General features: G+C 40.2%; 1 protein-coding gene across 17 annotated transcripts in view; it reads right to left on the minus strand.

Annotated features, from left to right (window-relative positions):
* Slc8a1 (solute carrier family 8 member A1) overlaps window positions 1–16,547 on the minus strand; it is a 359,713-nt gene that overhangs the window by 25,829 nt on the left and 317,337 nt on the right. For all 17 annotated transcript variants that reach the window (XM_070025458.1, XM_070025453.1, XM_070025455.1 and 14 more), the window contains one exon: window positions 10,804–11,079. In XM_070025458.1, the coding sequence (XP_069881559.1) occupies window positions 10,804–11,079 (276 nt within the window). The remainder of the gene's footprint in view (window positions 1–10,803; window positions 11,080–16,547) is intronic.

A 16,547-nucleotide genomic window follows, 5' to 3' on the forward strand; every position in this document is an offset into this window, starting at 1 on the left:
TGGGCTTAGCAGGACCAAAAGCTCCTGCTTTTAGTCTTCATAGCTTATTTTAATTTTTTAAAAATAAAAGATGGAATAAATTTCTTTTGAACTCCATAAGTGACTAGTGTCATCACTCAAAACTGTTTGAAATTTTTTGTCCCAATTTTGAGACTTGGACTCAAACCCTGGGCCCTATCCTTGGCTTTTTTTCTGCTCAAGGCTGGGGTTTTACCACTTAACCCAAAACTCGAACTAGCCTTTTGGTAGCTTATTGGAGGTAGGATTCTCACAGACTTTTCTACCTGGGCTAGCCAAAATTTGAAACATAATCCTTAGATCTCAGCCTTCTGAGTAGCTAGAATCACAGGAGTGAATGAGCAGCCCCAGGATAACATTTGAAGTGTTGATGATTACAAGTATCACATTGCTTTTCAGATTAGTTTAAGCTTCTTGGTTAGTTATGGGCATTGTAAGAGGAACTTCAAATTGCTTTATGCTACATAGCTCTTGTCATTAATATTCCACGGTAGACTCAGTTCATAAATTCTTATTATTTTTTTGGTGGTACTAGGATTCGAACTCAAAACTTTGTACTTGCTAGGCTGGTGCTCCACCCTTTCAGCCATGCCTCTGGCCCTGCATTTTATTTTTTGAAATGGAACTTTTCTGTAAGAGCTTGTTCCAAAACAGTGACAATTTCCAGATTTCAGCCTCCTAAGTAGCTAGGAATATAGATGTGAGCCACCAGGGATGAGCTTATTGGTTTCTATTATTGATAACAGGTCATGTGCCTCTTTCTCTCTAAATGTAGAATTCTCTAAGTACAGAATACATAGTAGTAACTCCAAAAACTTCTAGTGAAGTCTCATGCTGAGTGCTGGCTCTCCCTCAGCAACTTAAGCCACAGAGCCCTAGATGGACAAGTGGGTTAATTTGGGGTTCTGCTTTGCGTGCCTTAGCCATCTTGAAGCCTTACCAGGCACAGATACTTTCAGACAAGAATATTTTCACAATCAGTTTGGACATTTGTGGATATCTGTCTCCTCAACACTACTGCTCTGGACTGGCAAAACTATAATTAGTCCTCTGCCGTGTGAGGGAATCATTGCTGTGTGGAACTAAAGGAAGTCTTGCTTTTTGTCTCAACCCACATTTTTTTTTTACAATGATAACCTAATAATAGCTTGTAATTTATGAAGGGCCATGCCAAAAAGTTCTCATGGGTTCCAGAAGAGGAGGGAAAAGAAAACAATTACAACACATAATTTCCTGATTGTCAACAACAGAATCCAAATAAGCGAGTTTCTCCTACTGCACAAAATAATAGAAATTTACATATAAATCCTCCAACATGGCTGCTAGCAGAGTCAGCATTTGGAGACCATGTGCTGGAAAAGGTGGCTGTATACCACAAGGCACAAGTAATGCAGAGCTCATGTTTCATTCCTGAGGAGAGGGAGGAGGTGAGGGCTGTGTGTTGGGGAACCATCATAGCATTCCAGCTGGCATTGTGCATAAATGCCACGCATCATGATTTCCTTTCTATAATATGCATTATCCCAAATGATAGTAAAATTCTTTTATAGCCACATGTGAGATTTGGCTTTTAAATTGACTTCATATTTTATTTGTCCTCTGTTCTAAAAATACCACTGGGTTAAATTCATTTGGTTGCTCATGTAGTGTCCATGACGTGGGTAATTATGATTTCTTAGAGCCTTAGTTTTCTTCCTTTGAAATGAACAGCAATGTATCTTTCTTTGTGCAGAGGGCCCCTGCCCATGGCTTCTGATGAATAGGCCTCCTCCGTCTCTGCTCTCTTCCTAAGGGTTGTGATGTGATGGATTTGTATTGATCAGGGGTCAACAACCAGCATTTATAAGGTGATAACCTGTGGCCATGGATAAGATTTGGAATTTGTCTCTTTGGCACTGTGTTCTGATCAACTAAATGAATTGGCTAAAGACATTCAGTATTTATAGTTCATTAAGCATAGAGTATTACCCTAGCAGTCTCTAGTGCAAACTGTAAGTACCATCCTGTGATACTCCTACCCCCTCGCACAATCTGTAACATATGAACTGAGATTACTGTTGAGGAGACTATTGGGAGTACTTTGAAAAGACGTACGATTCCACAGATTCACAAAACAGCCAAGACCAACGCTAGACTTCTCATTTACAAATACCTATAGAAGATGTTGTAATGAATAAAATAATGTTAAAATCTTGGAAGTTATGGCAAATTCCAATATTATGTGTTTTTCAAGTAAGTATGATTACAAGCAGATAGAGAATCTGTGATTTATAAACAAATATTAAAATTGCTATAGGTAAAATTATGAGAGAAGACAGAACTATAGAATCAGAAAATATATTGTTGGCTTTGCCTGGACTGACAAAGAATACAAGGGTCACCTGTAAATAGTCACAAGGGGCCTGTCTGAAGTGGTAAAATGTTCTGAAATTGGATTAGGGTAATGGCAGCACGAAGCAGTGAGTTTATTAAAAAAAACACTGCATGGAAGAGTTCGAATGCATTAGAATTTTATGAGATGTAGGCAATGATTCAGTGAAGCTAAGATGTAGTCTGGGCCTGCACTGGAAAGGAAGGAAAAGCAGTTCTTAAGATTAAAAAATGGTATTGCCTTATCTGTAAATTTTAATAGAAAAAACAAGATAGGCACAATGGCTCATGTTTCAATCCCAACTTACTGAACAGGTAGAGACTTAGAAAATTACAGTTTAAAGCCAGTACTAGCAAAAAAGTAAGACACCATCTCAACAAACAAGCCAGGCACGATAATTAATACATGTCTGCAATTTCAGCTATCTACGAGGTATTGGCAGATGTATGGAGAATGCCTGAAGCCACCTAGGGCAAAAGGGATGGTCTTTGTGAAAAATAAAAAGCATAAAAAGTTGGGGTTTAGCTCAAGGAATACAGTGTTTGCCTATCAAGAGCAAGACCAGAGTTCAAATCCCAATTATCACTTACATTTACAAAGGAAAAGAGAGGAAAATAAACCTCACCAGCTCAACATCATTTACAAGTCACCTGTTGTAGACTTACCCTCTTGTTCATCTCCATGGAGTAAATGCTCCACGGGTCTAATGCTATTGCTGTACTTGATACTCATGTCTTTTGAAATACACCCTGAGCCTGAGAATAAAAGGGAGGTTTGTATTCATTTACATCATTCACGCATAGCATCAATTCTTCAGACACATACAACCACATGCACACATACACGTGCTGGCATCATGTTTCTGCCAAGTATTCTTGTTTTGGCCCACCAAGAGTTTGTAAGAAGGTCTGGACAGACAGAATGGGACAAAGTATTTTCAGCTCCTTTCTCTTATCCTGTGACTTTTATGTGGCTGACTGAAGCTAGCTCATGTGGGCTTGGGGCACGAATCCAGAGACTCTGCAAGGCTTCAGGTGGGCAGGATGTGCTCTGAGCATCCCTGCTCCTTGGACCACCTCCTGTTAGGTGACGTCATTGTCATCATCCTGGTTGCACTCCAGCCTTGTGCTGGGTGCCAGGTGGCTCATAGACATGCCCTGTGAGAAAAATAAATCAGGGACTGTGAAAAAGAAAAGACTTTAAAAGTATTAAAGACAAGTTCTATTGTGTTTTGAGCAGAAAGGATACAAGATGCAAATCATTTTTAAAATGGATCTCTCCCAGGTTCTTACAAAAGTTTCGAGTTGGCTGTACACAGCCTCTTCCACAGTTTTTAGTATAGGGTAACAGGCAGTTCTGGTGCTGGGTAAAGAGCAAATCTGGTAGAACCTGGGGCCTAGCTTTCCTTTGTTTCAATCTCTCCTTGTAAAGTTATACTCGTCCTTTGGCTCTAGTGATGTCACCTCTTCGTGGGCTAGCATGCTGGAAAGCACAGGACACTTATCTCCAGATGGCTACTTGCTGGAATGGGATTAAGACAAGGGAATCTATCTGGTCTTGCTCCTCTGGAAGTGCCCCTGGATGGCCCAGCCTCCTAACCTGACTGCAGCTGAGGTTCCATTTTCAGACTTTCTTGGTTAGTAAAGAAAGTGGCTGGTACTGAGTATCTGGAAATAAAATATATCAGATCTTTAGGATCCTGTTGGGGAGAGATAATACCAAAGCTATGGGGAGCTCTTGACTCAAGGTGAAGTAATTCTGTTTCCACTTTTTTTGGGGGGGGCTAATTAAATATGAAGATGCCCTTTAGTGTGGCCACTTCTTGAACCCTGAGGCAATCTGACTAGAAATGTGAAGGTGCAGAGGAGAAAGGTCAGGGCAGTGTCTATCTCATGGGAAAACACAGCAAAAGATAATCATGAAGATAGACTGAGGATTTGCATAGCTGTCATTTCAATGGCTGAGATATACTGTAAGCTGCATACCCCAAGTGCCCTAAACTCATCAATATATCAAACAGAAGGGAAAAGAGATACACTATTTTTTAGTGTCCACTATGTGCCCAATGCTGGGTACCTTAGAAATGGACTTCTATGTAATCATCACTACAGTTCTATGAGAGACCTTTTCATGATTCAGGCTAAGAAAATAAAGGCTAAGAGAAATTTTGCTTCTGGGGTCTGCCATACATTGAATACAAATGGAGGAAGGAGGATTGGTTTGAACTCTGGTCCACTTGTCTCTAAAGCTCATATTCTTTTGTATCCCCTTGGTGCATATTCATGGGCTCTGTTCTAAGAGTATATCATTCTTTTGAAAGTGAGTCTGTTAACCATAGATCGATCTTGTAAGTTCTGTAGGGACAACACCAAATCCATGTTAAATGGGATGGGAAGAGAGGAAATAATGGAATCAATGTGATTCTTGTATGTTCTTCAAGGGAGCATAGATGACTGCTAATTCAGAATGACAGGGCATAATTTCCCACTCAGGATAGTGCTGGCTTTGAATTGGGCATGTGGTGTTCCCTTTTGACCCCATCACTGTGGTTAAGCAAGTCGCAGACTGGGTGTTCATGTCTGAGGCTCGGAAGTAATTTCCAATGATCCTACACCCCCGTCTCCTACTTTTTTTCTTGGACACTAGAAAACTACCTCTGTAGCTCCTTCCCTGGGACCTACCCACACATATGTGTCTCACAGGCAGTATGATCTAGACCTGAGCTCACATGCATTAGCAGCACATAACTGTACTGATGAGGACAGTTCTGTATTCTGCCTACTGTCATCTACTGCAGAAAACTGAACATCTTTAAGAATGTCCAGTGTTTAAAGCTTTACAGCATAGATTGTAAGGTGGTGGCTCTAGAAGGAGACTTTTTATTAATTTCTAACTTTATTTGAAGCATGAAGTTTACTAGCCTTACTAGGGAATAATAATGTTTCTGAGTTCAAGGTGGTGAACGCAGGCCCAATGTTGCATGCTCTCAAAATGGTAAAGGCTAAGATTGAGGCATGGAAAGATATAGGTAATTAAAAAAAAGACCTATGGAAAAGTATGGTCATTACTTTAAAAACAAAATCCAAAGTGGCTGATATAATGGTTGAATACCAGATTACAAAGAGTGATATTACAGATTCTATAAAATATCATCCCAATAAAATTGGACTATATGTGGACAAATCATTAAATTCCACATGAGACTTAACTTCCTTAAGTAACTTGAGGATTCTGGGTGCTCACTCTCCAGAAAACTATATTTACCTTACAAGAGGGCCATTTCTGTATCTACCCATAGCTATGGTGCCCTATATACCTCCATGAGTGTGATTTGGAGCATCATGCCTTCTTAAGACTACAGACTATGACTTGTAAATCTCTAAATGTTATTTTAGGCTCCACTGAGCAGCAAGAGGCAGTAATCTGTAAAGTATTTGTGACTTAAATGTAATACAGAAAATGTTAGTTTTGAGAGTTATTAGAAGCCAGGAAATTAAAAACTGAAAAATGTAAACCATTAGTACCTCCTGCTTTTTCTGTTATAAAAATAATACAGGGTTTCCTAGCTCAGTGAAAAACAAAGAAAAAACCCTTATATTGAGAAGAATACAGGGAACCAAATAAATAAATAGAAATTGGGAGGAAGTGAAATTATTTCTTATCACTGATGATATAGTAAGGTAATATAAAAACTGTGCTCATGCCTTAAACACACACACACACACACACACACACACACACACACACACACACACACACATACACACACACACACAAAAGTACTTTGGGCAAATTTAAAAAATTTCTTCCCTTGCTCATAGAACTTTCCCCATTTATCCTCATCTTCTGACCGCTTCTATTCCATTTTTTTTCAGAGTTGAATTCGGTGTGTGAAGAATGAGGTAATTATTTCCTGCTCCTTACACCAGTTTCCAGTAGACAAAGTACTGTGACACCTACATATTACTTAATCATCTTATTGATCCTATTTGAATTGCCATGTAGTATAATGTCTATTTTACAGTCAAGAGAACGGAGGCTACAAGGGTCCAGAAATCGATTCCAGCCACACGGTGAGTAATGACCAGAAGCCCAGCTTTCTGAATTTCATTCTAAAGCTCTTTGCACCATTTCTGCGGCGAGCATACGACCCCATAGCACAAGAACACATGCAAACAATAGGTAGCACCAGTTCCATACCAAATTCTTCCTATGGTATTTACAAGCATGGGAGTGATGTGATTTAAAAATAACACAGTTAAAAATAACATTTTAAAAAAGTCTCTGTATCCATAATGGAGAACACCCCGGCAAGTATCTAAAGTATATGCTTGCCTACCTGTCAGATTTCAAAGGATAAAGGGTTATTCAAAATATTCGAAGAAATAGAAAAAAACATCTTAAAATGCTAGGGGCTAAGGTCCAGCCTAGAATATTCATTTAAAAACTTTTACTGGTGTTGTAGTAAGCAAATGGCAAAGGGAAGCTCCAGGGGAAAGTAAGTAATACAAGACCCGAACTGAGTCAAGACTAGGGAGAGAGACAATAGGAGACTGCTGCAGAATCTGGGTGCAAAGAAGTGGCTGTGTAGACTATAGGAAGAAGGAGAAAGAGCTAAGTGGGGCTGATCAACTGGCAACTGTAGAGGGAAGAAGTTAAAGAGGGATTGACTGTGGGGAAGAGGAAAAAGGAACCCAGGACACCTGGTTGGATGATGATACTGTTTTCCCAAGAAAGGCATGATCTAGAAAGAACAGGTTTGGTAGAAAAGTGAGGTCACTAGGTAGCAGAAACCAATCACTTTATTTTGAATGAGGCCATATTGAGCTATGGATTAGACATCCAGAATAGAGACAGGGGTGCCTGTGGGTATATGAATCTGGTACAGAAGAAGCCAGGGGCTGGAGAGATATCTTTGTCAATCCTTGTCATACAAATGGCATGTAAGCTGTGATGACTCTGTACAGGGAATAAGAATGGGCTGGGCTACACAACAGACTCTTGGCTCTCTTCAACATACCGAAGTCAGAAGAGACTGTTTTGGAAGCCTTTTTCTCCAGACACCAAGGCCTGCAGAACCGATGATTCAGGAAAAGAAGATTCGTCCGCTACTCGTGGGAGTGGATCTTCCGGTGGATATAGGCCCATCTAAGGCTGGGGTTTGTGAGCACCTTTGTAAGTCCCTCAGTGCTAGTGGGGGTTAATGAGCCTTGGGTACCCGCTAGCATGAGGAAGCCACTGTCTTACCCGGAAGGTCATAAGCTTTCTCCAATAGACTGCTGAATAATACCATAAAACGTACTCTTAATGAGATATGTGGTTATTTAAATCCTGCCCCGATGACTAGCATAGGAAAGTTTTCAACTCCTGTCTGACAGCACAATCTAAGGAACTAAGAGCCTCACCTCGAAGCAGGCAGAAGTTCACCAGGCACTGTGCAGGAAAGCTTCTACTTTAGGAAAAGTGCCAAGATAGCAGCCTAGAGAGGATGTTGGGTCCCTGGGCCAATACTGACGAATAGCAGACTGTAAGTGGAGATGATTTTTTTAAGCTCTTTTACCTGTAGCAACTGAGTTTTCTAGCTGTAGAACCAATAGCATCATTTTAATTTATCTTTAGGAGTCAGGGGATATAATGAAACATGGCTCTGAATTAGCAGGGTTGAAGGATAAATATTATGCTCACCTAGCATCTTCTTTAATTTCCTAGCTTTTTGAGGCAGGAAATGCTTGATTATCTGAAATTACTTATGAGTTTATTGTTCAGGGCATATACTGCCCAGTTAATATTGCAGCAAATTATAGGAGCTGTCCCCATAACACAGCAAGAAGATCTGTGTCTTGATAAGAAGCATTTATAGCAATGCTGGGAAGCCATTTCAACAACTAATGGTTCGGATGGATTCTCCCCAAACAGGTTTTCGTCTCTCTAGATATCTACCTGGGTTCTGAGTTGGGCTTTAGGACCCAATACATGATTCTTGAGGCATCAGGGTTAACTATAACCAACATTTCACATTCCAGAAAATAAAATTAATCACATGGCTGCTACGTGCTTCAAGTGAATTTAATAAAATGTAATGAATGAGGTAATACAGAGGCACCATTTGGAATGTTATTTGTAAGTAAGAAACATACTTCGGAACAAGGAGTTGAGGCTGGAAAAGTATTCTTTTTCCTTTTGGAAAACAAGGGATACATTTGGTAGAACGGCTGCTGCCTTTGCAGCAGGGCAAACATGACATGACAGCTGACATCTGAGACCCCATTTGCCTCTACCGTCATCATTAGCTCATTTTCTCCTCAAGGGCTGTAAAGCCAGGCAAACAGTGTGTGCTGACTCAAAAGTCCATTTGAGATAGTAACTTCAAAGAGTGCTTCCGGGAGACGGACTTAACACGTCCTTAAGAAGAGAGGTAAAACCCCAAAGTGTGTTTTCCTATCTTCTCCTCAGATGGATACAACGATGCTTCATTTCTTCAGTTATAAGATAAGATATAAATATTTTAAGTTTTCCTCTTGTTTGGTTAACTTCTGGTACGTTTGGGTGAAGAAAAAAAAATGAGGCCAGATACAGAGCTACGGGAAGAGAGCTGGGTTTGAGAGAGAGTCTGATCTTCTCTTAGGCTCATGGAGAAGACTAATGCTGATGATCACAGAGGGCGCAAACACATCTCTAAATTGCTGCACTGTCCAGCCACTGATTGGATACCCAAATCATCTGGAGCCTCTTCAACAGGACCCTCTCAAGTGATCAGCCAGTTGGATAATACCAGGTGTTGTGGCTGATTAGCATAAATCTGCAGACTTCATCATGGCCAGCTGGGTTATGCAAGGTAGCTATAGATTGGTTAGACCATCCTAAATGATTCAACCTAAACAGTAATATTAAGAGCTGCAATTTTACTGAGTGCTTTCTATATCCCAGGTGCTTTACTGGATACATAATTTATGCTCCAATGTTTTCTCCAGTCTTAACCACAATTCTGTACATTAAGTATAGTGCTAGCCCTGTTTTAAATGAAGAAACTGAAGCTCTGAGTGGTAAACAATCTTTGTCACTGAGATGATAAATGAAGAATAACTGGTAAATTGTGGTGAAAACATAGTCATATTTCATTTAAGAACACTTAGGTCAGTGACAGATGTCGTACATGAACAGTGGTCCTGCAAAGTTACATTGCCTGGTGACATCATAGTCATATTAGTTGGAGGAAGTATACGCTGATGCTCTTGCAATAATGTAGTAAGTTAATTGTGCATTTATCATAATATGTCACCATCATCAAGTGAAGCATGACTAGATGTGATAGATACCATTCGTTTTCAGGCTCAACCCAGAAGCCAAAATGGCAAGTTTTAGAATCAGGACTGTGGTAGACATGAAAGTATATGATGACTGGCTCCATCAGCAGGACTGTATTTGTTGCCAGTTCTGCCTTTGAGCAAACCCACTGATTACCATCCTTAGTCTGCTACTTGTTAGACTAAGTTAAGCCTTGATGTCTGTCCAGATGTCCGCCAGTCCTGGGGAATAAATCCAGCATTTCAGTTATAATAATTTATGATGGTTTACCAAGAGTCATTGGTGAATTAAAGCACATTGTTCTGAGCTTTAACCATAGGTTAAAGCTCCATAGGTTGTAGAGGGGTCTCAAACTTGGGTATTTTTTTCCAGTAAGTTCCTAGGTAGTTCTTGATGTCTAGCAAAAACTGGGAAATTGCTGCTGTTAACATTTGGGGGTGATGATGTGTTACTAAGATATCCTAACTCAGAATTTTGAATAAGCCTAGTTAACTGCAATTGTAGCTTGGAAGAAAAATTCAACTTACAAGAAGTACATGAAGCTATGCCCGCACAAAGCTATGTCCACAGAATGTATACTTAGCTTACTCACTTTTGACAAGATTACCTTTTCCTTCTCTGATCCACTTCTTACTTATTTTCCTTAATATCAGGTTCAACAAAATGTTTTTCAAGTAACCAAGAAGTGTGTCTCAGCTCCTCCCATGAACACAGAGTTTCACAGAAATCACCCAAACTTTACTATGTATATACAAGACAGAAATTTTGTTCTTTCAGACTCTGAATTTTGTGGTTTTGAAAGTGTTTTAGGTAAAGGGAGGCTGATCTGAAAAAAATAAATCGATCCATCAAACAAATCTGCTTTCTCCCTGCCGGCGTGGAGACCCCTCTAGGAATATGTTCCTGTCAGTATGATGATACCAGCCAGCTTTATAACCTCGAGAAGTGCCAGTTCCACAGGGCACTTGAGTAGAGGCAGTTTTTGGATCTCTCACCCTTTCATAGGACTAGTTTCTTATCACAGCCCTCAAAACTCTAGGAAGGAAAGAGATTTAGAAAGCAAATGAGCTTCTGATTGTGGAGGAATGATACATGAAACAATCTTTTACCTGGCACTGAAGTTCCAAGGGCGACAAACACGACCGCAGTCACAGAATCTTTCAGGCCAATGGTGCAGCCAAAGTGTGAAGCCAGGTCGCCAATGAAAGCCGTCAATAGGCCAATCATAACAATGGAGACAACAAAGCAGGCCCAGCCATTCCAATATTCGGTAGGGGGGACGAAGGCAAATAGGACCTTCCAGAACACAGTCAGAAAGTGCATCACGTAGTCAAAACAGGACGGCAGCTTCTCCTCCCCACATTCATCATCATCGTCATCTTCCCCTAGAGAGAAAGGAATGGAGCACATTTTATTACAACCCAATTTCTCCTTATTAGGCCCATCCTCTCTCCTCTCTGAGTGGCTGGGGCCATGACAGGTATGTAAATCTTAGGGTTTACCAAAAGCCAATTGCAACAAATCAATGGAATTCTCAAGGTACTCAAGCACTTTCTCACTGTGGCTCATTGTTTAGTAGCAAAAATTTACCTCACCATGTCTGCTTATGTACAATCAATGTAGCCTTTCTACTCTTCTATCACCTCTAGTAGGATTTGTCATAAAAGGGTTTTTTTTTCCCCTCACAGTTGGAAAATGAAAAAGAAGTATCTTTTGGAGACAGATAATTGTGGGCAGAGTTCTACCAGGCTTCTGTTCTTCCAGCTTGAAGTCCATCTCTTAGGATTAATAAACACCTACAGAATCAACAGTAAGGACAATAAGCAAATGAACTGGAGTAAGGTACATGACCCATAGGTCTTGTACATTTATGTCCTGTAGCTATTTCAAACTCAAACTCTGTACTAGGCAAATAGGATTACTTATATTTTATGACTTTTAAAGCCATATGGATTCTCTCTGCTTTTTTTTTAGTTCCTTTAGAACTAAATCTTTATCCTTCCTAATTCATCCTTTACAATTTACTCCCGTGGAGCTCTCTCTGACCTTCCTGTACCACAACCTGCTCAGAGCCTCCATGGCTCTGAACTCTTGTAACTCAAGATCAGTTCTTCTCAATGTGTGTTCTCTGTGCCAGATGCCCTGGCAGCACCAGAAAATGTATTAGAGACACTGATGCTCAGCCCCACTGCATTTGACACTGGGAGAAGCATGCAACAAAGACGCTTCAACAGGTCCTCTAAGAGACGGTGATGAATGCTCAGGTTTGAGAACTGCTGTGGTCTCTAAACAGTTCCTGTTTATTTTCCTCTCTTCTCCAGCTGACTATGTGTTCTTCCTTTTGCCTATGTGTTCTTCACTTCATGCCTACATGCTTCTTAAATGAAGAAATGCATGATTTTAAATTATTTTTACTTGTTTTTTTTGTTGCTTTCTTTTCTTTTCTTTCTTTTTTTTTGAATTGGGAATCTCCCTTTATAGCCCAAGCTGTCTTAGAATTCACTAGGTTGGCTCAAACCTGTGATCCTCCTATGTCAACCTTCCAAGGGCTAAAATTATAGGCATGTACTACTTCATCCCTCTCTCTTGCTCTCCTAATTTTATATTATTGTGGGATGATAAGATATACATACTCAGAATATAAGTCCCCAACTAGAAATATACAAAGAAATGCAGAAAGCTTGCTATTTAAAGACACTAGGAATTAAATAATAATCTAAAAATGCAGATTTCATGTATCAGGTGAAAACCATCGCCAATCTTTAATGTTGTATCTTCTTGAAATGGGAGAAAGTCTATGCTCACAGGACTTGTGACCACATTGGAAAGAACTGTTGCTTGAAGATTTTGTTCATCTACTCCAACTGGGACCAACTTTGCTTCATCCAATGATGAAATAGCAGGGAAAGTAGAAGGGCAGCAGGGGAGATTGTTAACTCTCCAGTTGACCGTGTGACCGGAAATTGCCAGCGTGGAGCAATTGCACTCCATGGTGAGAACACATAATGCAAATGGAGTGGGAGAAACCTCTGAGCAAAACCCTGCTTCTCTCAAAACATGGGGAGAGGCGTATCTGGGTCTGCCACTTATCTTATATGAAAAGAGAAATGCAATGCTTTTCCATGGGCACCTGGTCAGAATTAGGGAAATAGGAAAAGCAGAAGTAATTTTGAAGAAAGGCTTTGCAATGGCCCCAGTGAGACACTGCAAGAAGATTCTAGCAGATGTGTGGAATCCCCTTTGGGAATACTTGGGGGTCACCTTTGGGGAGCTTGAGCCCAGCCAGCTGACTGAAAGGTGGGAGTAAAAAGCACTGTTGGCCATATCTTCCAGGGATCAAGGCTGCAGGATGAGTTGTCATTTCTAATAAGCTTGCCTGAGTGCACCTGATGTGGGCTGCATTTTTTTTCTCCTGCATATTCAACTGGTGAAGTGCTAATCCCCAATAAAGCAGAATGTGATTTTGTTTTGGAGTTAGGACATTAAAGAGGTAATTATATTAAAGTGAGTGTCTCTGAGTGCACCCTAATCCAATCTCATGAATATTCTTTTGATTACTAGTGCCTTGCACCTGTAATCCTTGCTACTCAGGAGGGTGAGATCTGAGGATCTCCCACCATAGGTGGGTCAAGTGGTAGAGCATTTGCTTTGAGCGTAAAAGCTCAGGGATAGTGTCCCAGGCTCTTTTACAAGCCCCAGAACTGGCATAGGGATAAAAAGTAAAAAAGAAGAGAAAAGGAAAGGTCAAAGAAAGTAGACACATCAAGAATGTATCTGTGGGGGAGGGAAAGGATAGTAGGAGAAAAACAAAGGCGAGGGTAATAATGCTCGACAAGAAATGTACTCAATCCCTTACTCATATAACTTTAACCCCTCTGTACAGCATCTTTACAATAAAATTAATGTGTCTGCACATTGCAACACAGTACAAAGCACTCTGCAACAACCACCTGAGGATACAGCAAGACAGACATGTGCAAACTAAGGGGGAAGACACCTAGCAGAAAACAAGCTGTTGACAGCCTATCTTGAACCCCCACCCTCCAATAACTGTGGCAACATTTCTGTAGTGCAAACCTCCTACTCTATAGTATTTCATGATAGCAGCTGTGCAGTCAATTGAAAGCCTGCTGTGCTGTGGCATTTAACTCGCAGTGTATGCCAGAACTTTATATGACTACTATATGCCAAATAAACGCAAAATTAAAGCCGGGCACTCGTGGGTCATGCCTGTATACCTAGCTACTAAGGTGACTGAGAGCTGAGGGTTGCAGTTCAAAGCCAGCCTGGGCAGGAAAGTCTGTAAGAGCCTTATCTCCAATTAATCACTAAAAAGTTGGAAGTAAAGCTGTGGCTGAAGTGGTAGAACAAAAACACTCAGGGACAGAGCCCAGGCCCTGAGTTCAAGCCCCATGCTTGTCTCTCCTGCTCCAAAAAACAAAACAAAAAAATAGAATTCAGGAACAAGCCACTTTTTTTTGGGGGGGTTGTTGTTGTTGTAGTTGTTGATGTGGTATCCTTCCACTTCTCATGTCTCTTTGACCTTGCAATTTAGCTCCTGGTAGAAGTCAGAGCTTATTCAAAGTATGGAAGAAGACCCCATGTTAATTATGTTTGTGTCTTCTCTCCTACCCAGTCTCTATTGCAAAAGTAGGTGGTGGTGGGGTTGATGAGGTAGGTATAAATAAATATATACATGTATATATATATATATATATACATATATATCAAAGCTTAAATGCATTAGAGTTTCTACTTGCATTTATTGTGTGTCAACCCTTTTAGATTTGTGGATGTTTTGTAATTTCTTAGTGTATTTGATTAAAAAACTGAATTTTTAAGAGTCATTCTAGAGGCACAGATTATTCTGCCTCTGAATCTACAAAATTACTTAATTTGGGGTGGCTGAGTCTCATATTTTGAAGATGAACAAGAAAACAAATAATGAAGCTTCTCAGAAGAAAAGACACTTACAAATTGAGAGTACATATCATATTTGCTTTCAAGATGGAAATAATAACACCTTTTCCACAAGGGATGAGAAAGGAAATAATCAGATCATCTCTGCACTGTCTGAGGATGTTTCAAAGTAATCATTATTGTGGTAGTTATCATTATTTTCCACCACTTAGGACTGTGGCTGTGATTCCCCATCATTATCTAATTGCTTAGCTAACAGGCTGCATCCTAAGGTTACATTTTAGGTTTTTTGAAACCAAGCTTAATCTTTTTCTCTGAGGCTAACTTCATGAAATTAACTTCTGTTAATGAAAAATACAAGTGTCTGTGTGTGTGTGTGTGTGTGTGTGTGTGTGTGTGTGTGTGTGTGTGTGTGTGTGTGTATGAGAGAGAGAGAGAGAGAGACAGACAGACAGACAGAGATAGACAAAGAGAAAGAGATTGAGAGACAGAGATAGAAAGACAGAGAAACAGACAGACAGAGATAGAGGCGCAGAGGGAGAATGGAATCTATAATGTTTTAATACTTAAATCCGGAATGAGAGAACCATGTGTTTTATAGCATTTGAGAATAGAAGTTATTTCCCATCTTTTTCTCTGGGCTCTCACTGAACTTTATAAATTTTAATCTCCAACCGACATGTCATTTAAATATTAAAAATGACCAATGCCTACCATGCATGCTGCACAATTACTCTGTCTTAAGGAGGACAAAGAAATATTATGATCATCCATCACCAGCCGTACTAAACTTAAAAGCTTGTTTCTTGCAAAGAGCAGTGGGACATTAACACACCCCTCCCTAGACGCTGAGAGCATCTTTTATGTGACAGCAACGATGATAGTAATCTGCTGCTCCTGGGTGCTGGCCAGCTTAGGGTTACTGGAGGCTATATAATTCTTTCAAGTCTCCCCTCAATGTTAGCAAAGAAACAGGCAAGATGGTGGGCTTGCTTTTTATAGGATCCCAAGTAAATCCTTCTTATCTCAGAATCCTTCTTTTCAGCTTTATGGATTCCACTAATGGAAAGATAAACAAGCTGCATTCGATTAATCCTTCTTGTAGCCTTTTAAATGGCTTCCTTGATACATGTTGGACTTCCTAAATATAACTACAAAAAAAACCCCACCTCAATCAAATCATTAAAGGGTGCAGATAGTGGAGAGAGTTTCACTTCAATTACTGATGTAAGAGACCGGCCACTGCCCCTGCTCTGCAGTAACATGAGAACAAAGGTGTCATCAGTATCCTAGAGAGCAACCTCTGGGCTTGGCACCTGCAGAGAACTTACCTTCTGTTGTATACAAGCATCTGTAGAAATCTCCCTAGAGGCTCAGGGTTTGACTCTAGGAAGAGCTCTGAGAACCAGAAGAAAGAAGCTGCTGGGATTCAGTGGACATTTGGGTCAGGAGCCTTCAAAGTCAATTTCTAGCTCTAGTAGCTTGTTTTGGGCAAGACATTTAATCTTCCTGAGCTTCAGTTCCTCATGTGTCAAATGAGTTTTCTAACTCCTGCATTGCCAATCTGCTTTAAGGACCAAAAGAGGAAACGTCCAAGTCCTTTTTAAAGCTGTGAACCTCTTCACAGCAAGATGTCACAGCCTGGCATTGTTACTTGTTGGAGGGAAGGCAGTAAATCAATACAACCTGAGTATCCTGATTTCATTGGATCTATACTCTGTTTGAATAAGCCATTATCACTACAGTCTCTCAGAGCTGCTTAACTTTAAGAAAAGAAAGGAAGGAAGAGAAGGGGGAAGTGAGGAGGGGGCATGATGGGTGCCCACAAAGTGACAGGCATTGAGGCAAATTCTTTCCCAAACCTTATCTTATTTCTTCTTTACAATAAGCCTTTAAAATAGGCATTATTAATCCTACTGTACATATGAAGACC

This window comes from Dipodomys merriami, unplaced genomic scaffold (genome assembly GCF_024711535.1).
Source record: "Dipodomys merriami isolate MVZ:Mamm:240054 unplaced genomic scaffold, mDipMer1.0.p SCAF_17, whole genome shotgun sequence".
Classification (NCBI taxonomy): domain Eukaryota; kingdom Metazoa; phylum Chordata; class Mammalia; order Rodentia; family Heteromyidae; genus Dipodomys; species Dipodomys merriami.